At 41.4% G+C, this 23,006-nt stretch overlaps 1 protein-coding gene across 2 annotated transcripts in view; it reads right to left on the reverse strand.

Moving 5' to 3' along the window:
• Positions 1 to 2,125: 2,125 nt before the first annotated feature.
• SNRK (SNF related kinase) overlaps positions 2,126 to 23,006 on the reverse strand; it is a 61,849-nt gene continuing 40,968 nt past the window's right edge. For both annotated transcript variants that reach the window (XM_061196543.1, XM_061196544.1), the window contains 4 exons: positions 16,747 to 16,888; positions 12,789 to 13,001; positions 10,250 to 10,384; positions 2,126 to 5,923 (listed from right to left, as the gene is read on the reverse strand). In XM_061196543.1, the coding sequence (XP_061052526.1) occupies positions 4,699 to 5,923; positions 10,250 to 10,384; positions 12,789 to 13,001; positions 16,747 to 16,888 (1,715 nt within the window). In that variant the 3' untranslated portion in view covers positions 2,126 to 4,698. The remainder of the gene's footprint in view (positions 5,924 to 10,249; positions 10,385 to 12,788; positions 13,002 to 16,746; positions 16,889 to 23,006) is intronic.

A 23,006-nucleotide genomic window follows, 5' to 3' on the forward strand; every position in this document is an offset into this window, starting at 1 on the left:
ACCAGCAAGAGCACTTCTCAAGCACTCACATAAACATTCACCAAGATAGGCCATTAGCTGGGCCACAAAACAAATTTCAGAAAGCTTAAAAAGATTTAAATTACACAAAGCAGGGGCTTTCCTGGTGGTGCAGTGGTTAAGAATCCGCCTGCCAATGCTGGGGACACGGGTTCGAGCCCTGGCCCGGGAAGATCCCACCTGCCACGGAGCAACTAAGCCCGGGCACCACAACTACTGAGCCTGCGCTCTAGAACCCATGTGCCACAACTGCTGAGCCTGCGTGCCACAACTACCAAAGCCTGCACGCCTAGAGCCCGTGCTCCACAATGAGAAGCCACTGCAATGAGAAGCCTGTGCACCGCAGCGAAGAGTAGACCCCGCTCACCACAACCAGAAAAAGCCCGTGCACAGCAATGAAGACCCAACGCAGCCAAAAATAAAAATAAATAAAATAAATATACTAAAAAAAAAAAATTATACAAAGCATGATTTCTGAACAAAACAGAATTAAACTAGAAATTAGTAACAGAAACTTATGTGGAAAATCCTCAAATGTTTGGATATTAATCACCTTTCAAAACATGGCATGATTTAGCCTTTAGAAGGATCACTCACAATGCTGAATGGAAAACAGACGAGAGAGACAAGAGGCAAAAGTGATGAAACCCTTTAAGAGGCATTTTATAGTTGACCGGATAAGTGATGAATGGTGTCATGGGCCAGAATGTTAGGAGTGGAGGCAATGAGGTGTCAATATTTGAATGGTGAATAGGATGTGCTCGTGGATTGGATGCTGGGATCAAAGAGTGAGGGTTGACACCCAAGATTTTTGACTTGTGCAAAACAAATGAAGGTTTAGAGTTGTCACTTATGAGATGGGGAACATTAGTAGGGATTATGAGTTTGGGACTTGTACAAATTGAGGTGCTTATCAGACACATCCAAGTAGAGAAATCAAATAGTTGGAATCTGGTGTTCCTGGGAGAGACGTGGGCTAAATATATTTCGGGCTTCTATCAGCACATGGATGTTAAGGATCAAGAGACTGTGTGTAGATACAGAAAGGATCTAGAATCGAACCCTGCGGTATTCCAAGTTTAGTGCTTGGGAGAACGTGGAGCTAGTGGACTGAAGAGCAGCAAGGTAGAAGTAGGGTCCTGAACAACGCGAAGTTTGCAAGGCAAAGTGATAAACTCAACAAATGCTAACGTGGGACTGGAAGTGACCACCGGATTAGTGTTTGGCTTAGGCTGGGCTGGGAGTTGAGGGGAAAGGGAGAATGTGCTAATGGGTACAAGGTTTCTTTTGGGGTTTATGGTAATGGTTGCACAACTCTGTCAATATACTAAAACCCATTGAATTGTACGATATAAATCAGTGAATTATGCGGTATGTGGATTATACCTGAAAGCTGTTTCTAAAAACTGACCACTGGATTTAGCACATGGAGATCACTGCTGACCTTGAGCAAAGCAGTTTTGGTGGGGTGACAGCAGCAGTGCCTGATTGGAAGGGTTCAGAGAGAGGTGAGGAGAGGAATAGAAAAATGTGGCAACAGCTAGAGAGAAAACAACAAAATATTTCAGGTAAGGGAATAAAATCATGTTTGTTTTGTTTGCTGTTAGGAATAATCTAGTAGAGAGGCAAAGATGGATGGTGCAGAGGGAAGAAGAGAATGACAAAGTCCTCAGGTCTGTCTCACTTAACACCTGTAAAGTCTCCAGGGGCAAGTGAAGGGACTTACCTGGAGTCACACTACCAGGAGGAAGAGCAGGGCACGTGGACACATACGAAGGTAGGAAAGTAGAAGTGGGAGCTTGGGGGCAGTTCTAACTGCTTTGGTTTATTTATTGAGAGCATGGTGACTGGCTGAGTGAGGAAAGCAGATAATTGGGGAAATAAAGTTTAATTAATGGGCAGTCCTGGGACCCACCTGAGACTTATGGTCACGAGTTTAAAGTGAGAACAGTCACGAATGCATTTTTTCAGTCACATCTGGTGGTGCAGGTGTGCACACAGCATGTAGAACTTCGGTCTAACCCAGGCCGGGACTATACAGAGCTGCGTTCATAAGAAGAAACAAAATATGCGACACAGTTTATATTGCTGAACACCGATATGCCACTTTATTATTTGGACTTTTTTTTCCCATTTGTCACATACCTGTCAATGTTTACACAATGAGGAATATCAACCAGCAGTGGAAGCAACCGACCAAATCAGCTGATAATTCTGTACCCTCTTAACACACATCAATTCTTACTTGGAAGGGACATCTTTGAGTCAGTCTCACGGCTATTCTTAAAATCAGTGTCAAGATTGTCACAACTTTAAATACAGATAGAACTGCCAGAAGTACATCATTTTATATATATATATATATGTATATATATGTATATATATATACACACATACAGAAAAATACAAGACTAATTGTTTTTCCACAATATTTAATTTACACACTACTGTAACTCTATGCAACTTCTGAAGACAGGTTAAGGGGTACAAGAAACTGTTTAGAGCAAGTAAGTCATTTGGTCCAATATTATCTTAATGTAATGGTTATTTGCTCCCTCCCTTTTATGTGACGACATACTATGACATACAACACATGCACAATCATTCACTTATGAACAAATGAGTAAGACGCCACTCAGACTAACATTTGTATACCCAGAGGGTCAACCAACCACACACAACTAGTAAGGCTATGATACAGCTATGCAGCATAAATGGTCAACACTGCTGATCCTAAAAGTGAGCACCATATATACATTTGAATATAAAAAACCATTGAAAACCAAACACATATGGGTTAGTTAAAAGGTGCCATTCCAAGGCTATACATAATCACAGGAAAAAGTATTTACATTACTTGGAAAACAGCTGCAACAAAGAGTTTATTGCCAATGCCCTTTATAAACTTCTCTCCTACGTTTAATACAGATGTTACGCTCACTATCTATGTGAACCACACATCTTATTTCTGGCCCTTTATAAGATCCCTGCTCAAGAATTTCAAGCAAATATGTTCTATGGCTTCACCCACACACCTATTCTCATAGCTCTCAATTATAAATATCACAATGAACTAGAGCTGTAGCTTAAAACGTATCTAGCCTAGGTCTAGAAAGTAAAATAAGTATTTTGACTATCATCTTTACTTAGTTTAGTAAGTATACTGTGAAATTCAGAGTTCTGAGTAAAACATATGAATCCTAAAGTAGCAGAGTCAGTGTGTACTTGGGAGAAACCGTGACCAATGGAATGCTGTCCTTTGGTGCTCTGCCCACTCTACGGACCAGGCGACTGTCACTGCAGAGACATGACAGGAGGCTGATGAGTGTGGGAAGGCCCTGGGGCCCAGCCACATCCTATCACCAATGTCCCTAAGCGTTGCTTTTAAGACCCCCTGGGCACAGCATGAAAAAGTAGCATCTGGTCCCTTCCAAAATGATACTGTGTCCTACAAGATAAAAGCCACGAAAGATGATTATCTGGTCAAAAGTAGTCTTTGTACAGGAATAGTTTAAAGCAAGAGTTCTTTGATTATTGTTTTTGCAGGAAGGCAAAGTGAAAAACACAGCAAAAAACAAAAACAAAAAACAAAGCAGGCTTTGTGCATTTCTGTTTGCTTTATGTGTGAATTCTTACCCTTTTATGTATATTTTTTAATCAGCCAATTTTCATAGGTAGCTGAGCTAAAAGACGTAAAAGAATGGAAGTTAACAAAAGAGACAACCTAATTATCAAACTTCTAAAAATCAAATGCCAATAATCTTTTTCTTTTTTTTAATTTATGGGGTTTTGACTTTGCCAACATCTGGGTACACCTTTGCTTCTATATTAGGCCTTATAGTTTCTTCTATCTATGTGGTTGTAAAGGAACCGTGGGGTGTGCCCTCCAGGAAGGAATTAACACCAAGCATCGTTTTGTTCTGTTAGACAGACACACACTCTGTAAGTAGAGTTAAGACATCATCAGTTCACTTTATCACATTACAAAATGAGATTGTCTGCTTGTGATTTACCTCTACGGGGAAGCTGCCTTATAAATCTAAGTACTTTAGCTCACGTATTACAAAACAAGAAAATCTTTTTCAGTTAAATTTTAAGAGCCCAAACTGTTTTCACACTATAGCTTAAGACAAACAGGTGTGGGTATGTTGAAATCATGGTTTTAAGGTTGTCAGTGCAGACGCTCACTGTACTCTGCACAGGCCCTGGCGTCTGGGGGCGCGCAGCACGCTCGCGGGCTCTAGGCCTGACGGCATCACAACGTTATTGCTTTGGTTCTGCCTCAGACACCAGAGTGTGCCTCAGATCACGGAGGTTCCATGTCACAGAAGGTCGGAGCAGGAATTTAGGTTTTTCACAAGGAAAAGCATTTTTTCTCTCTCTAGGTAAGTGCAGAACATCAAATTTCTAAGTGCTCCATTTATATTAGGTTCCAAATATACATTTTAATTTAATCCTGATCATCCACATTAAAATTATAAATGTAAAAATTACACAAGACTTTTCGGCTGGGAAAAAAAGGAGTGTCTAGCAGCATGCACAAAGACCATGCATTTGTCAAGTCGTCAGGCGAACAAATGAAAAAGTAATAAATAATTGCCCGCTTTAAAAGAGGAAAACCGAAAAGGGACCAGTGAAGTGAGCCGGACTTCGCGGCTCTGAGCAGGAAGCGCACCGAGGTCAGATGACGTGGCAGCAACTGGCCTGGCTGGAGGCGCACAGCAGCCCCTCCTTGGGGTTCCGCTGGATGTTCACAGAGATGGTCTTTTCGCACAGAGGTAGCTGGAGCACGTTGTTTTTCAGATTCTTGCTCTTTATCCGGTCCAACTCCGCGGTGGTGTTCGCCACGTGGTCGGAGAAGAACTTCATGCCGCCCACGGCTGGGGCGGGCGCCGCGCCGCCGGCGGAGCCGATGCACATCTTCCAGGCGGACTTCTCCTGGACCTTCACGCTGGAGAACGACAGGCTGCTCTGCGGGTCGATAATGTACTTGGCGCTCCCGTGCAGCTGGGAGCCGAGGCAGAGGCCCATGAGTTTGAGGCTCTCCACCAGCTCCCCGGCGCCGCGCGCTGCCAGCTGCGTGGACGTGGAGGAGCCGGGCCCGGCGCAGCGGCGGGCGCTACCTGACGTGCCGCCCGGGGCACCGCCCGAGCCCCCCGCGGGGCCGCCCCCGCCGGCGCTGTGCTCGCTGGGGCTGGCCTTGTCCGCGCCCCCGCCGCCGCGGCTCGGCTTGCTCTGGCCGCCCCCGTCGCCCTCGCTGCCCGGGGGCCCCTCGCTGCTGTCCCGGCGGTGCCAGGAGTAGGTGAAGCCGCTGTCTTTATCCAGCCGCCGGCGGCTCTCCGAGTCGTCGTCGCTGGTCTCCGAGCTGCTGCAGCTGGAGCCACGGCCCTGACTTTTCCTGCGGTGGTAGCGTTTGTGGACCGTCCCCGGGGAAGCAATGTTCATCTTCAAGCGGCTCAGCTTGGGAGGCAGGTTCTCATCCATGTCGAACTCGTCGTCCGACTCCCCCTCCTCGAAGATCTGGTTGAGGACCGGGGCGCTCTTCCTGGACGTCAGGCGGTTGGTCACGGACGGCTTGCGGCGCAGAACCACCTGTGTGGAGAGGGACATGGGCTTCTTGTCCTCCTCGTCTTCCTCTTCGTCTTCCTCCACCCGAAACAGACACTTCCGCCCACTGGCCGCGGGTTTCAGGCTGGCGGGCGGCCCCGTGGACAGCGCGGGCCCGGCCAACTCGGGGAGGTCGTCCTTCTTAGCCGAGTCACACAGGCCTTTGCTCCTGTGGCCGTTGAGGACACTGTCAGCAGCCCGAGCAGGAGACTGAGGGACAGTCGCGTGGGACAAAGGAGTGGCCGTGAGGTCATCCTCAAGGTCCTGGGGCACGTCAATTTTGGTTGGCCATGACTGCCTATGTAACAGATTGAAGAAAAAAGAAAAGCTATGTAATGGTACACAGACTTTACTCAAGGACCTTAAATAAAACTTACTGGGACAAAATACACAGACTTTACAAAAAAAGAAAAAGAAAACGAAAGAGACAAAAAGAAACAGCAGCCTTGCAAACCCATTCAACATCCTGTAAACATCACAAGGACACTAGAAGGGCAAATGTGATTTTGAAATGTGGTTCAGTTTATGGCTTATTGGCCAAATGAAAACTTCATCACGGTTGTCAGAAAAGGGGGCAATAAAGATGTTTTAAAAAAAAAAAAAAAGAAAAGGGGGCAAACATCTTTTCTATAGAAACGTTTTATACCACAAGAAAAACCTTTTTAGAAAGTACAAGGGAGTTATCACCAAAGCAAAACCTGAACACAGGTTTTGCTCCTTTCGGTCTTAAGATCACAACCTTTGAAGGTATATTACTGCTAATAAATTCACCTGAAATTTCCAGTCCTCCAGATTTTACTGGATGGTGTTAAAAGTTGGTGTTTACAAAAACAAATGGAAATAGTTTACTGTATTTAAATATGATACTGGAGAGAAAAGTCAGTGAATACTGGCATACATAAATCTCTTCTTCACCAATTAAAATATGCACCCTCTAAACTAAATACATACATTTTTAAATGACCACACATGAGTCCTGCATAGCAAAATCCACTGTTATTTAAACTTTGATTTTATCCCCCAATCCAGAGTCACCCAAGTAGTAAGAACACTGCTTGGTAGCCCAAGGAAGACTTATGAAAGTGAGGTCTCCAGCCTGTTTTGAATAAACATCTTGAATTCTCAACTGCCCTCTCTGCCCAGGGGAACAGTAGACGCCAGTGACACTGAAACAGCCACTGGTACGCTGACACTTCCACTTCATACCACTTACGTTATCCTAGACATAAAACCCAGTTAAATCTGTAGCCTTAAAAAACCCACAGGAGTTTACAGTAGACCTCGTTCCCCCAACTCGGAGCCTCCTCCTCTCTCTCAAGGATGGAGTGGGTCCGTTTGCTGGTCACTGCTTGGTAGTTTATAGAAGCTGGGTGTTCAATGATTTTGAGGTCAAGCAGCGTCTCTGGACAAGTCCTCTGTCCTCACAACACAACTGTACCAACTCCAGATGAGCCTCGGGGCCCTAGGAAATGGCACACAACATTCCTTTCAGGCTGCTCCTCAAAGAGCAGCCACCCAAAAGGTCACCCTGGCAAACGCTGGGGGCCGTGTAGTGGGAGGCAAGTGTGGACAGTGCGTCTGACCCCCCAGAGCGGCAGCCAGTCCACTCGGGGGGGGGGGGGGGGGGGCGGGGCACAGAGGTGCCGGAGGCGCTTCTCTCCCCACCAACCCCAAGAGAAAGCCAAAACCACCCTCAGAACCCACCCCCAGAAACCAGATGGGCAAGCACTGCAGCTGTACCGGACACACTATCTCCACTTCTGAACCAACGGCTCTTATTTATATGAGTAAATCAGATGGTTAAACAGCTCACATTTATTGAGAACATATCTGGCCCCAACGCTGTGCTAGACTTAATGAGCACAACACTGTAAGAAAATCATGGCTTATCTTAACGAAAGATAAGAAAGACTGCTAACAAGAATTACAAACGAGTCACACTGACAGCACAGTTCACACTGAGAACTTACTAGAGCCAGCACTGTGGAGAGAGCCTGACAGCAATTAATTCATTTAATCCCACCACAATCCCACCCTCCCTTGACAGTGGAGAAATCAAAACACAGAGAGTGTAAGCAACCTGCCCAAGGCCACACGGGCTTGAAGACAGTGACATCTAGGCTGAGTTCAGTGGTTACTAAACCCCCAGAGCAGTGGCTTCACTCTGCAACCCAGGAAGCCCTCTGAATGACTGCCTATCGAATGGATGGCGCCTTTGCAGTCAGGCCTCTGTGGTTTTCCTTACCTCCTAGTTTCTCTCTGGAAGGATGCGGGCACTGGTCCCACCCGTGTGGAGTTCAGCTCCCAGAGGACTTCACAAAGCTCTTCTAACAGAATACACGTGTTTCCATCCCATGCTGGCAGGACCCAAAGAGCGTATCCGCTCTCTGGGGCTGGCTCTCCCTGACTTGACCTACCCATGTCCCACAAATAACTCTGCTGGTTAGACGCCAATCTCCTGACTCAGTCCACATTTCTGCACCCCAAGTCACTCTGACCCCAAGGCACACCCAGCAATGGAACCAAGTTAGGGTGCAGGGTTTTGACAACAAAGAAAAGGCAAGTAAGCAGACATCCACCACCTGCCAGTGGGCCCTGGGCCCCAGGAGGAGGACAGGCCATGGCAGCATCTCCACTCTGTAATCCCCAGGTGGGTAAAAGGAAACTGCATGGAAGGCTCTGATATTTCTTTATAGCTACTGTTGGCTTTGTAATTTCTATGATACAGTAAAACCAATTTAATTCATTTACATATCTGCTCAACTTCAGATTGAGGTCCGATCTGTTCCCCTAAAAATAAAACAGTTCAATTCCAAATATTCCCTTCTCCAGAACACTGGGGTGGCTCCAGGCCTGGTGGCGCAGCATGCGGTGACGGCTCTGGAGCCATTCTTTCACACTAGAGGGCTCGGGTCACGACTAGGTTGACCCTAACCACTCACTGTCACTCTTCTGGTTTGTCCCATGTGCAAGGGTCCCCATGCTCCCTGGGGCCCAGTCTTCTTCCAAGCTGACACCAGACAGAGTGCCTAGTTTTCATTATGCAAGAATATGGCCAGGATATAGATGAAGTTAGCAAATTCATCTTCCCATTAAACTAGAGTTCTAAATATTTAGTCTTTGGTCACCCAGGAATGTTTTCTTGTCTCTTCTCTGTTGCTCCATCCCAAGCAACAACCTACACATAGCAAGGTGACTGCAAGTAGTTTAAAATCCAATGGTATTCTTCCTCTTTTAAGTAGTAATTACTGTTACATATTCACACATATATGTTTATATAGCTGGATGTACAAGTAGAGAATTATTTAAAACCAAGAGCATCCTTCTGGTTTTTTTAAATTTTTTTTTGACTACTTATTTTATATTTATTTACTTATTTATTTATTTAGGCTGCGTCGGGACTTAGTTGCAGCACACGGGATCTTCGTTGCAGCATGTGGGATCTTTCGTTACAGTGCGCAGGCTTCTCTCTAGTTGCAGCACACAGGCTCTGTAGTTATGGCATGCAGGTTCCAGAGCGTGTGGGCTCTGTAGTTTGCGGCACGCAGGCTCTCTAGTTGAGGAACGCGAGCTCAGTAGTTGTGGAGCACAGGTTTGGTTGCCCCGCGGCATGTGGGACCTTAGATCCCCGACCAGGGATTGACCCTCATCCCCTGCATTGGAAGGCGGATTCTTTACCACTGGACCACCAGGGAAGTCCCTCCTTCTGTTTTTGAATCACTATAATTCCATGGATTACTTCATCTGAATAAAGATAAAGTCTAAATAAATTTTCATAATGGTGACAAAAAAAGTAACCCTTCCCAAGCTTTGATATTAAATGGAAAGCTAATATGGCAGAAGAAAAAGAGGAGTAGGAAGGTAGGGGGAGAAGAGGAGGGGGGCAGGGGGGAAGGGGGAGAGTCGGGAAAGGAAGGGAAGGGGAAGGCAAACACAGGGGAGACGAGCGCACAGTCAATGCTTTCCCAAAGATGATGTGGTGGGGAAACGTTCTCAACAATGACAGCAAACACGTGGAGCCCAGTTCAAAGCACTTCACATATACTAATTCCTTTATCCGTCACCACAACCCCTAAAGGTAAACAGGATTACTACTCCCACTTCGCAGGAAGCTGAGTCAGAGAGAGGTTAAGTGACCTCCCAAGATCAAGCAGATGACAAATCAACTAGCTGATGTGACTGCCAAATTCCTGAAATCCTAAGACAGCATCATGCCACAGACATGCTCTGTATGTTTTTTAAAATTATGTCAAACACTGAGGGAAAACCTGGCCTTGTTCCTAGAATGAAAAATTAAAGAAAATAACACATTTACACATGTCCGATCTGGAAGAGCTTAGTGAAAATAGCTGGCACTCCAGCCTGAGGCTGCTGCTTCTCCGCAGGAGTCTTTGTGGCCAAGCCAGCAAGTGCAGCCCCTCTCTCCACTAAGCCCGAGAGAGGAAGGCGTCCCTGGTGACCAAGGAACCAGGGCCCCCACTCACGTGGAAAGCCCACAGGTGGCCCCTCCAGCGAGGCTGTCACCACTCTCTATACTCCCACCCCACAGACTTAGGAAACATCAAAAAAAGTTCACTATTTCAAAACGTTAACTTACTAAAATCAGTGAAGATTTTTTTCTCACCTAAACTGGGCCTTGATATTGCTAGGGCTTGCAGATCTGGTCTGTATTTCTTTCTCTTGCTTTTCCCTCAGGATCCTTTCAGCAAGCAAGAAGTAAGTGGCTGTGATGTGGTTATACCTGTTGGTTTCCAGGGCTCTGAGGAAATAAGAGAGAGTGAATATAAGCCACATTCGCAGGTTTGTTTTTTCACAAGCAGAACTGGATTTTTTTTTTTTTTTAAGTACAAGCAAATGAAATCCAATGACCTGGAATCTTTAAAATTACAGGGGGGAAAAAAAAACCCAACACACACACACACAAATAAGAAAAAAACCTAGTAGACCATTCTTAAAATTCTAAGACACAACCGCATAAAAATGTTCAATTAGTAAGGAAAACCCAAAATGCTGATGGCAGCTGAGCTGGATGTTGGTTTTAGATGCATAAGATAATAAAGTTTCCAAGAATGTACACATTATCCAAAAATTTAATGTGTGTCAGTGTTTATTTCCATTACACTGGCTTACTTGCTTCCAGCAGAACTATGAAATGAGTTATATGAATGTACACTGAAACAACAGTATCAATCAGAAAAATTAGAAAAAGCTTTATTTTTATACTCTTTGTATTTATTGGCATTTTCCGACATGAATGAATTATTAATATATTGAAAGCATGTCATTAGCCTCTTCTTTGAATAAAATCTACGCGTTCATCCATCCACCTCAAAAGTAATGCTCTCTGAGTCCGTTAGTCTGGCCGGCGCTGTGCTAGGGCACACAGCCTGCCTGCCCTCCTGCAGCTGGCCGGTAGCGGGACACAGGAGGAATGCCACAGAGGATCCACAAGGCCCAGAGATATGTAATTATGCTTTTCAGGACCTTTCTGTAGTCAGCGAACACATGCAATGAACACTTCGGGAGGAAACAATACAGGAAGGAGCCTCTCCTCACAAAACGGACGGTGGGGCCTCAGCTAATGGGGGCAAGTGGGGCTGAGGTGAGAGGTTCTGAAGGAAGAGCCCGAGGCGAAATTCAGGGCCACAATGACTTCTCAGAGTGGTTTCCTCAGCTGAGCACTGGGTAGAGCTGTGGGCTTGTGTTAAGGGGACCAACAAACGTGTCTGTGAACTCAGGAATCACCCTGCAGTGAGCAGCTGCTCGTAATGTGGGCAGCAAGAAAGACCTGCCTGAGACCGGCTGGGAGGACTCGGGCTCAGGGCATCCCCTGAGGCATTACCTCTCCTTCTGGATTGATAACCGAATTCACATGAATTGAACAGTTCTATACTACACCACTGCATGTACTTATTCATTTAAAAATATTAAGCCAATTCAGGGCGATGCAAATAGCCTTTTATTCACTCAAAAGTGAAAAATCGTTTTCCACACGTTCCTAAAGTGAGTGTCCTTGGCAGAAAGAGCAAGTGTCCTGCGCTTCTGTTTCTTTAGGTCAATCTGTGAAAACTGAGAATGCACTCAGAAACCTGAAGAAATTTGTATTTAAACCAAAATGATGATTAGTTTTGTAAATCCTTCTTTCCAGTGTACCCTAAAGATGCATGTCCTTTATACAGACACCACCCTTCTCAGGGACCAGACCCTCAGGTGCCATGTGTGACAGTCTGCCACGCTGTAGAGGTAAGTCCAGCCTGCAGCCTCCTCTCCCCCGAGGTCAGGTACCTGGGTCAGATCACTCAGCCAGGCCAGAGTGGCCCTCCCGATGCGAACCTCTTTTTTGCCCCCCAGAGTATATCCTCTTTCCATCATATCCAACTATTTCATTCAATGGGTTAAATAACTTTTGACTTTTCATTTGTGGAAACGCTTCGTATTTTTATAGACAGGACCTCTTACAGAAATGAATCATACCACTGTTAAACCAACTGCATCTTTATATTATCCTTGATTCCAAACTTCTTAGGTTATAAAAAAACTGTCTTTGGTTTTAAAAAATGTAACTAACAACTTGTGCATCTCGTGGGTTCCAGGCTACTGCAGCAAGGGCTCTGAAGAGCCAGACAGTAAATATTTTGAGTTTTGTAGGTAACATGGTCCATCTCGCAACGACGCCGATACTGCAGCACAATGCTGCCATGGACATGTAAACAAATGGGCTCAGCTGTGGGCCACTACAACTTTATTTACAAAAATGTGTGACTGGACGCATATAGCAACCCCTGATTTTGAGGAATTGTGGTGTCGCCCCCTTGAGTGTCCCTGCTTCCTTATGGGGACCAGAGGGAGACCCAAGAATTAAGAGGATACAGCAACGGACAAGGCATGTACTGGGATATAAAACAGTCTATTCCAATCCACTTCTGTAAGAAGGGAGAAAGGCCACAGGACTCACTGCTCACTAGTACAAAAATAAAAACAAAAGACCAACAAAACCTATGAGCCAGGCACGGGGCCAGAAACTCTAGAGATAAATGACATAACCCCTGCCAACTGGCAACCCTATCCATTACACAGTGTCCCCAAGCCCTGACACGTTAAGAAAAGAGCCCATCCCAAGAACCCTAAGCCCATGGCCCCTGTAGTGATGAGCGCCGACATACTCGACAATGGCATCCCGATCCGCTATGTCCCCGAGCACCATGCGCTGAATGATGCTGTTGTGCTCCTCTTCCGAGAGGTTTTTATATGACACGAGGGGGATGTTATACTTCGTGGCTGGGGAAGGGTCCACTCCCTGAAGCCAAGGATGGTTTTCAATCTCTTCTAAAGAGGCCCTTCTCTTGGGATCTCTCTGTAGCATCCTTGTGATCAGGCTGGAAAGGAAGGTAAGTCCATTGTTAAAACAAACTGCTGTCAGGGATTAGTAATGGTGGGTTACTGTATTTATCAGAATTGTTTCCTAAACTTATACCATCAATTTCATTACGTCCACTAGAGGTGATGGTGGGGCAGATGGGAATAAAGAAAGTGCCATCAGATTCATAAAATAAAAAATCACAACCACCAGATATACCGACAAGCCAAACACACAAATGCAGTTTCCTATCATCTAGAATTAACTCTAGGTACCAACATCTGTCCTTGAATTAACTGTGGCATAGTGGCATACCAGAATCAGATACAATGATCAGCAACGACATACAGAATAGGGTGCATGAGCCAACTTCTGTTTCCAGAAGAATGAATGACCATCCTGATGAAAGCAACCAAAATGACATATATTTTTAGACATATATTTTGTTTAAAGGCATTGTGTTGGCAGGAAGGAAGGGAGGGAGGGCAGACAGAAGCATGGACGGATGAACTACTCAGCAGGTAAAAACAGTAAAAGCAAGACTCTTAGGAGCAAATGACAAAGCTGGCCTTGGCCTGATTGTTTCTGCTTTTTTCTGTTTCCACACTGAGTACACGAAACAGAATACAACCAGAATATAATATGTACGGCCTACTGAAAGTGGGGGATGCAACTAGAACCCCTGCAAAGAACTGGGACCCCAGCTTCAGTGTGAAGATGAACGAGAAGAAACAAACCTACTGCTAAGATGTCAAGAGGGAAACTTGCCTGCCTCAACAGTGCTGTGGAGGTGAGATGGGGGAATTTCTTCTAAGAACTTCTAAACTACAAGCTGGTCCTCTCACAAGTTTGTGGTCCAAATTAATGACAGTATATCTGTATGGTACACATAGTGGAAAAGTTAATTTTAAGAGGCTTCAGGCTGGACGTGCCCATGGGCAACTAGTAGAAAAGCAAATGCAAACTGTTTCTCTAGGGAATGTAACTTAAAAGAACTCCCACATAATTTTATAAGAAATCTGACCTCACAGTCAAAAGGTACAAAGGAAACAAGGTACCACTGCAAGAACTAAAAGACACGATGGCAAAATCAGAATGCAAAGACGTCAAATACATCTACTTCTATCAGTGAACACAATAAAAATAAATGGAATAAACTCTCCAATTAAAAGACAATGCTCAGATGGGAGCATTGGTCAGATAGGATTAATCAAAAATCCAGCTCCCAATTGTTAAAAAAAGATGTACCTAAAAACAAGACAATAAAAGATTTAAAGTAAAAGAATGGAAACCTATATAGCACATAAATGCTAACCAAAAGACAACTGGAGTGGTTAGCTAAAACTAGACAAGATAGACTGACTTTAAAGCTCAAAGCATTATTAGAGATAAATAGTGATACAAAGGTTCAATTCACCAGCAAGACACTACAGTTTTCAACTTGTTTGGACCTAATAACATTCCCCCAAAACACCCAAAGCAAACACTGAGAGACTTTCAAGAATAAGAAAAATACATTTACAATGTTGTATTAATGGGGGTAATCACTATTTTTATTTGCCTATAATATACTTCCATGTAGTGGAAGAATATCTCAGTAAGTGATAGATCAAGCAGTCAAAAGACTCAGAAGTAATTTTAAACATCATAATAAACGAGCTTAGTCTTAAGGATTTATACAGAACTCTGACCCCAACAATTAGAAACATACATTCTTTTCCAGAACAAAAGGATTATTTACAAAAATTGACTCCATGCTAAGCCATAGGAAGCCTTACCAATTTTAAAAAAACTAGTAACATACAGACTGTATTCTTGGATCACAATGCAATTAAGTTAGAAATGAATAACAAAAAGTTAATTAGTAAAGCTACACATTTGGAAATTTAAAATACCCCTCTGAAAGTAATAGGTTAAATAAACCCATGGAACCTATAAAATAATCAGAACTGAATAACAAAAGGACTATTAATCAAAACTAATGGGATGCAGCTGAAATGGTACTAAGAGGCAATTTATAGCCTTAACTACTACCTTAGAAAAGGAAAATTTATGATCTGAATACCCAGCATAAAAAAAAGAACAAAAGAATTAGCCCATTAAGTAGGCAGAAGGAAATAATACAGACAAAAGAATATCAACAGCATAAAACAAAAAATATAATAGTAAATTAATAAAGACAAAAGATAGTTCTTTGAAAAAGATTAAAATGAACAAACCTCATGTAAGACTGATCAAGACAAAAATAGAGAATGCAAAAATAGAGAAGGCAAAAAAATCAGTATGAGAATGAAAAAGGGCAACAACTCCACTAATTCATAGGCTTTAAAAACATAATTAGAGGATATTATAAATACTTGAGGCCAATAAATTTGAAAATTTAGATAAAATGGACAAGCTCCTTAAGAAACAAAACTTAACAAAACTGATAGGAAAAAGGAAGAAGTAGGATAAAGTAGAAACTGAATGGTCCTATGATTATCAAAGATAATCCCTCTAGGAGGGAGACACCAAGAAGAGGCTTCTAAAATATTAGAACCGTTCTTTATCTTAAGCTGGATAATGGGTTTATTTTATTACATACACATTTTATCCATTCTTTTGAATGATAAATGTCAATATAAAAATAAGTTACTGTTTTAGTTTTTTCAGAAGGGGCTATGGAGATACTCCTTGAATTACAAACATCTAACATGCACACAACATATACCCACAGAGAGCAGCCTGCTTCCTGGGGTAGAGAATAATAATAGTAAGGGTGGGGGGAAGAGGAGGAGGAGGAGGGGGAGGAGGAGGAGGGGGAGGGGGAGGAGGAGGGGGAGGGGAGGGGAGGGGGAGGGGAGGATTGTAATCATCATCAATAATCATCATCATATTCATCACCAACATTCATTTTGAGTGCTACTTATGTGCTAAAGACTGAGCTACAAGCTTTATATACATTAATTCATTTAATTTTCACAATAACCCTGTAAGGTAGGTTCCACCATTCTCATATCATTAGTAAACTGAGAAACCAGTAGCTGAATCCAGAGAGTTGGAATCCTAAATTCTTAACTATGGCCTAAGATGGGGATCCACTTGGAGAAAAGGTTCCTCAAGCTCAGATTTCCTTCTTATCAGCTGATGAGAGAAACTAAAAACTTTATTACTCTAGCAAAATCCTTTAAGTAGCTATCATCTCAGGTGACCTTATTTTAAAATATCACCACAATATCAAAGAAATACTGAACTTCCAGCAGTTCTTTTACTCCATTATGAATTTATCACTACACATATCACAGTACTATATACATAGTACTTTAAATTCCAAGTAATCAGCTTGCATATACTTCTTCCCATAGTCACATGAACCAAAACAGAGCTCTTCAGTCAACTGGGGAGAGAGGTACATGAATAAAATTATGAGGCATGCTATGTAAATCCTAAAATGATGTGTTGATGGTCTATTTCAGGAAAGAAAATTCCCTAACTCTTCTCTGGAACGTCAAATAATTCCAGGTGCAAAAAGAGAAAGTAGTTCTTATGGTAATTCTTCAAGTGAAAGTAACCCACTTCTCCTGGAGGCTGAGGAGGCATATAATGGGTTTCTTGAAAACTGGCATATTTGAAAAATAGACTAATACATTCTGTACTCCAATATTAAATTTCAATCATATTCTGTGGTTAACTCCCCAAAACATACTTAACAAGAGCAGAAATATTGGGTTCAAAAATTAAAACGAACAAAGATACCCACATACTTTTTTTTTTTTTTTACTTACTCTTTACACCCTTTAGATACGTGGGATGGTACTGTATATTTGCAATCCATGATCATTGTCAATGTTTCACTGTCATTGGCCTCTTGAAATGGTGGCTGCCCACACACCAACATGAAAAGGATCACTCCCAGACTCCATATATCTACAAATCAAAGACATACTGTTAAATACTGAATTAGTTAGAAAACAAAAAACACTCAGAGGAGTAAAAGTAGACTAACAAAATTATTTTACTTTGAAGAGTCAAAAAACCTTCTAGAAACAAATGAAAACAAAACATGATGATCCAAAACCTATGTGATGCAGCAAAAGCAGTTCTAAAAGGGAAGTTTATAGCAATACAGTCTTACCTCAGAAAACAAAAAAAAGCCCAAATAAACAACCTAACCTTACACTTAAAGCAACTAAAGCAACAAAACCCAAAGTTAGTAGAAGGAAAGAAATCATAAAGATCAGAGCAGAAATAAAAGAAATAGGGATGACGAAAACAATAGTAAAGATCAATGAAACTAAAAGCTGGTTCTTTGAAAAGATAAACAAAATTGATAAACCTTTAGCCAGACTCATCAAGAAAAAAAGGGAGAGGACTCAAATCAATAAAGTTAGAAATGAAAAAGGAAAAGTTACAACAGACACCACAGAAATACAAAGGATCATAAGAAACTATTACAAGCAACTGTATGCCAATAAAATGGACAACCTAGAAGAAATGGACAAATTCTTAGAAAGGTACAATCTTCCAAGACTGAACAAGGAAAAAACAGAAAATATGTACAGACCAATCACAAGTACTGAAATTGAAACTGTGATTAAAACCTCCCAACAAACAATAGTCCAGGACCAGATGGCTTCACAGGCAAATCCTATCAAGCATTTAGAGAAGTGTTAACACCTGTCCTTCAGAAACTATTTCAAAATATTGCAGAGGAAGGAGCAGTCCCAAACTCATTCTAAGAAACCACCATCACCCTGATACCAAAACCAGAAAAAGATACAACAAAAAAAGAAAATCACAGGCCAATATCAGTGATGAACATAGACACAAAAAATCCTCAACAAAATACTAGTAAACTGAATCCAACAATACATTAAAAGGATACCCACACCATGATCAAGTGGGATTTATCCCAGAGGTGCAAGGATTTTTCAATATCCACAAGTCAGTGTGATACACCACATTAACAAACTGAAGAATAAAAACCAGATGATCATCTCAATAGCTGCAGAAAAAGCTTTTGACAAAATTCAACACCCATTTATCATAAAAACTCTCCGGAAAGTGGGCACAGAGGGAACCTACCTCAACATAATAAAGGCCATATATGACAAACCCACAGCTAACATCATTCTCAACAGTGAAAAGCTGAAAGCATGTCCTCTAAGATCAGCAACAAGACAAGGATGTCCACTCTCACCACTATTATTCAACATAGTTTTGGAAGTCCTAGCCATGGCAATCAGAGAAGAAAAAGAAATAAAGGGAATACAATTTGGAAAAGAAGAAGTAAAACTGTCACTGTTTGCAGATGACATGATACTATACATAGAAAATCCTAAAGATGCTACCAGAAAACTACTAGAGCTAATCAATGAATCTGGTAAAGTTGCAAGATACTAACAGAAATCTGCTGCATTTCTATACACTAACAACAAAAGAGCAGAAAGAGAAATTAAGGAAACAATCCCATTTACCATCACATCAAAAAGAATAAAATACCTAGGAATAAGCCTACCTAAGGAGGCAAAAGACCTGTACTCCAAAAACTGTAAGACAGTGATGAAAGAGATCAAAGGTGACACAAACAGATGGAAAGATACACCATGTTCTTGGACTGGAAGAACAATATTGTCAAAATGACTATACGAGCCAAGGTAATCTACAGATTCAATGGAAGCCCTGTGAAATAAATTACCAGTGGCATTTTTTCAGATCTAGAACAAAAAATCTTAAAATTTATATGGAAACACAAAAGATCCCAAATAGCCCAAGCAATCTTGAGAAAGAAAAACAGAGCTGGAAGAATCAGGTGCCCTGACTTCAGACTATACTGTAAAGTTACAATAATCAAAACAGTATGGCACTGGCACAAAGACAGACTAACAGATCAGTGGAACAGGATAGAAAGCCCAAAAATAAACCCATGTACCTATGGTCAATTAATCTATGATGAAGGAGGCAAGAATATACAATGGAGAAAAGACAGCCTCTTCAATAAGTGGTGCTGGGAAAACTGGACAGCTACATGTAAAAGAATGAAATTAGAAGATTCTCTAACACAATACACAAAAACAAACTCAAAATGGATTAAAGACCCAAACGTAAGGCCGGATACTATCCAACTCTTAGAAGAAAACATAGGCAGAGCACTCTTTGACATAAATTTCAGGAATATCTTTTTGGATCCACTTCCTAGAGTAATGAAAATAAAAATAAACAAATGGGACCTAACTGAACTCAAAAGCTTTTGCACAGCAAAGGAAACCATAAACAAAACACAACGCAACCCACAGAATGGGAGAAAATATTTGCAAACGATGTGACCAAGGGATTAATCTCCAAAATATACAAACAGCTCATGCAGCTCAATATCAAAAAAACAAACAACCCAATCAAAATATGCACAGAAGATCTAAATAGACATTTCTCCAAAGACGACATACAGATGGCCAAGAGATACATGAAAAGATGCTCAACATCACTAATTATTAGGGAAATGCAAATCAAAACTACAATGAGGTATCACCTCACACGGGTCAGAATGGCCATCATCAAAAAGTCTACAAACGATAGGGGACTTCCCAAGTGGTCCAGTGGCTAAGACTCTGTTCTCCCAACATAGGGAGCCAGGGTTCAATCCCTGGTCAGGGAACCAGATCCCACATGCCACAACTAAAGATCCCACATGCCACAACTAAAGATCCCACGTGTCGCAACTAAAAGATCCCTCATGCTGAAACGAAGATCCTGCGTGCGGCAATGAAGATCCCGTGTGCCACAACTAACACCTGGTGCAGCCAAATTAATTAATTAAAAAAAATTTTTTTAAAGTCTACAAACAATAAATGCTGGAGAGGGTGTGGAAAAAGGGGAACCCTCCTAGAACCCTCCTACACTGTTGGTGGGAATGTAAATTGGTACAGCCACTATGGAGAACAGTATGGAGGTTCTTTAAAAAACTAAAAATAGAGATACCATACGATCCAGCAACCCCACTCCTGGGCATATATCTGGAAAAAACCATACTTTGAAAAGATACATGCAACCCCATGTTCTTTGCAGCACTATATACAATAGCCAAGACATGGAAGCAGCCTAAATGGCCATCAACAGATGAATGAAGAAGATGTGGTACGTATATACAGTGGAATATTACTCAGCCATAAAAAAAGAATGAAATAATGCCATTTGCAGCAACATAGATGGACGTAGAGATGATCATACTAAGTGAAGTCAGACAAAGACAAATATCATATGATATCACTTTTATGTGGAATCTAAAAAATGATATAAATGAACTTATTTACAAAACAGAAACAGACTCACAGACTTAGAAAACAAACCTATGGTTACCAAAGGGGAAAGGTCAGGGAAGGGATAAATTAGGAGGTTAGGATTAACATATACACACTACTATATATAAAAGAGATAATCAACAAAGACCTACTGTATAGCACAGGGAACTCTACTCAATACTCTGTAATAACCTATGTGGGAAAAGAATCTGAAAAAAGAACTGATACAGGTATATGTATAACTAAATCACTTTGCTGCATACCTGAAACTAACACAACATTGTAAATCAACTTTACTCCAACATAAAAAATTTTTAAAAACGTAAAACAAAATTTTAGGAAAGCATTTATACCTCAAAGTAAAAAGATCTAGGGAAGAGAACTTAAGCCTCAGTCAGGCAGGGAAGGTATCTGTCGTATTCCCTGTTTTTATATTCACTTAAGACCCAAGCAAGTGCCAGGCACATAGGGAATGGTCAATAAATGTTCAATGAAGAAATGAATTAATTCATTTATTAATGGCAAGAACATCAACTGGAAAGTACCTATCAAGGTTCCCAAACCAATGTACACAAACTGCCATTTTTCCCAATGTATTATACACCAGAGATAAAACTAAGATACTAATACTCTGAGACATGAAAAGGGTTTTGCCTAAGGTCACGATTGTCCAGGTTGTTCTTAAACCTCAGTCCTGGTCAGGTAACCAAATCATGTTACAGACAAGAAAATTAAAGCTCAGAGAGGAGAAAAATATTCCTAGGCTGGGATGTCAATGAGGAAAAAGACTGGTTATGTATTACTTCAGAGGAAAGAACTAGGACTGAAGGTATAGTAACCAGAAGGCACACTTTGACTTCAAAAACAGCAGATGCTACTTAATAAAACCATGGTAACACTGGAAAAGGCAGTAAGTTTTCCATCACTATAAGTATTCCAGCAAAGGCTGGGTAACCATCAGTCTAATCTCCTGCATAAGGCACTCCTGTACTGGTTGGAAAGCTGGACTAGCTGACATCTGAGGACCCTCTCAACACTAACTCCTATAATAACAAATAACCCCCTACTTCTTGCCACTAAATAAAAAACAAAGCCATCACTCAGATGGAAAAATAATGACTCAATTTAGGAAGGCCATCACAAGTCATTCATTCATTCATTCCAGAAACTAAAGTATAGACATGATTATATGAACACGCATGTAACACGACATCAATTCAAGAAGCTTTCTAGACCATGAAAGGCTTAGAAGAGAGTAAGGGGCAGGCCACAAGGCCTTTGTCACCACATCTGTTAACACTCAACCTCTCTTTTCATTTAAGCTTAAACACCCAAAATTATGTAGGTTCCATGAGAATTAAAACTCGTTAATAAAACATCTTTTCCTTGGTCCAGATTAAACAAGGGGGCAATAAAGGCAGAAACCCAAAACTTACACACACTGTGATTTTTTAATATGTACAATAAATTTTACTAAGGATGCTCCAATAGAAATTAGTGAAGGAGATGGGGAAATCTACTAAAATTAAAACATTTATATAAATGAGAACGAAAGGGACCTGAGGATCACTCAGTTCAAACCCTTGGCTCTGCAGTGTCCCCAAGAGGCTGCCTGGCATTACTTGTTGGATGCATGAATTATCTTACTGCCCCAGGACAGCAAGGTGTCTCAGGGCTCCACTCCACTCATTGACCCACATTTCTTCATCTTCATTTTGGAATCCAGAGGGCCATCCCCATTCAAAGTCAAACAATCTCAGTAATGGTGATTAGTTGCACCTGTTTTTTTCAATATTCAGTGAGAAGAATTTATAACCCCAATTCTAGGAATACCTTATTAAGATTTTTAAAAGGAAACTTATAGAGTTGATGTTTAACTTAAACTCTCTTTGTACAACGTGAACCTGCTATTTCTGGTCACCTGCTCCAACTCCCTAGCCACCACTGTGAACAACCTGGCAATTACAATTATTCTCCCTTTAATGCATGTGTCCTTCATTTTACAAAACAGTCATAATCTAGAAATTAACTGTAAAGTAAACCCACCTTTTCACTGATGTTCATTACACAAGGAGGGAAGTTTCTGTTTATAATATAAACATTAATATATATATAATAATCCCAAAGAGGGGATTTTAAATGGCTTACAATAAAAATACATAATCATAAAAATCAAGATAGTTAAAATAAAAACTTTCTTCTGTTGTTACAATATTGACAGTGCCTAATGCTACTACTGTAACCAAACCTAACCATTAATACATATACATTTGAGATATAATAAATTCATATCTTTCCATATAAATCCTAAAAACACAATAATTTTTATGAGTTTGGCTACATTATCTCTTCTACCATCTCATACTCTAACTAGTTTGGTTTTTTACTTTTTCTCTGTGCTAAACTGGAGATGATACCTGACAGTACAATTATACAAAACCAATGATTTAAAAATACAACAAATAAAATAAATATCAACTAATAATTACCCCAAATTCTAATTTGGTTAAAGAAACTTTCTTTTCCTGTTAAATATTAACCTCAATAGCAACAAGGAAGTCCAATTATTTGGAAATGTTCTCTTCCGGATCATTTGCCCAAGCAAGCTAACACACTCTGCCTGTAAGGAACTGATGCATGGTTAGAAGAGTAGAAAAGAAAAACAACATAAATATATACACTGTTTCCACTGTTTTCAGTTACGGCTCAAATAATTTCTGAACATGGAAATGCTTACAGTTTGAGAA

The sequence above is a fragment of the Eubalaena glacialis genome, chromosome 7 (genome assembly GCF_028564815.1).
Source record: "Eubalaena glacialis isolate mEubGla1 chromosome 7, mEubGla1.1.hap2.+ XY, whole genome shotgun sequence".
Taxonomy (NCBI): Eukaryota; Metazoa; Chordata; class Mammalia; order Artiodactyla; family Balaenidae; genus Eubalaena; species Eubalaena glacialis.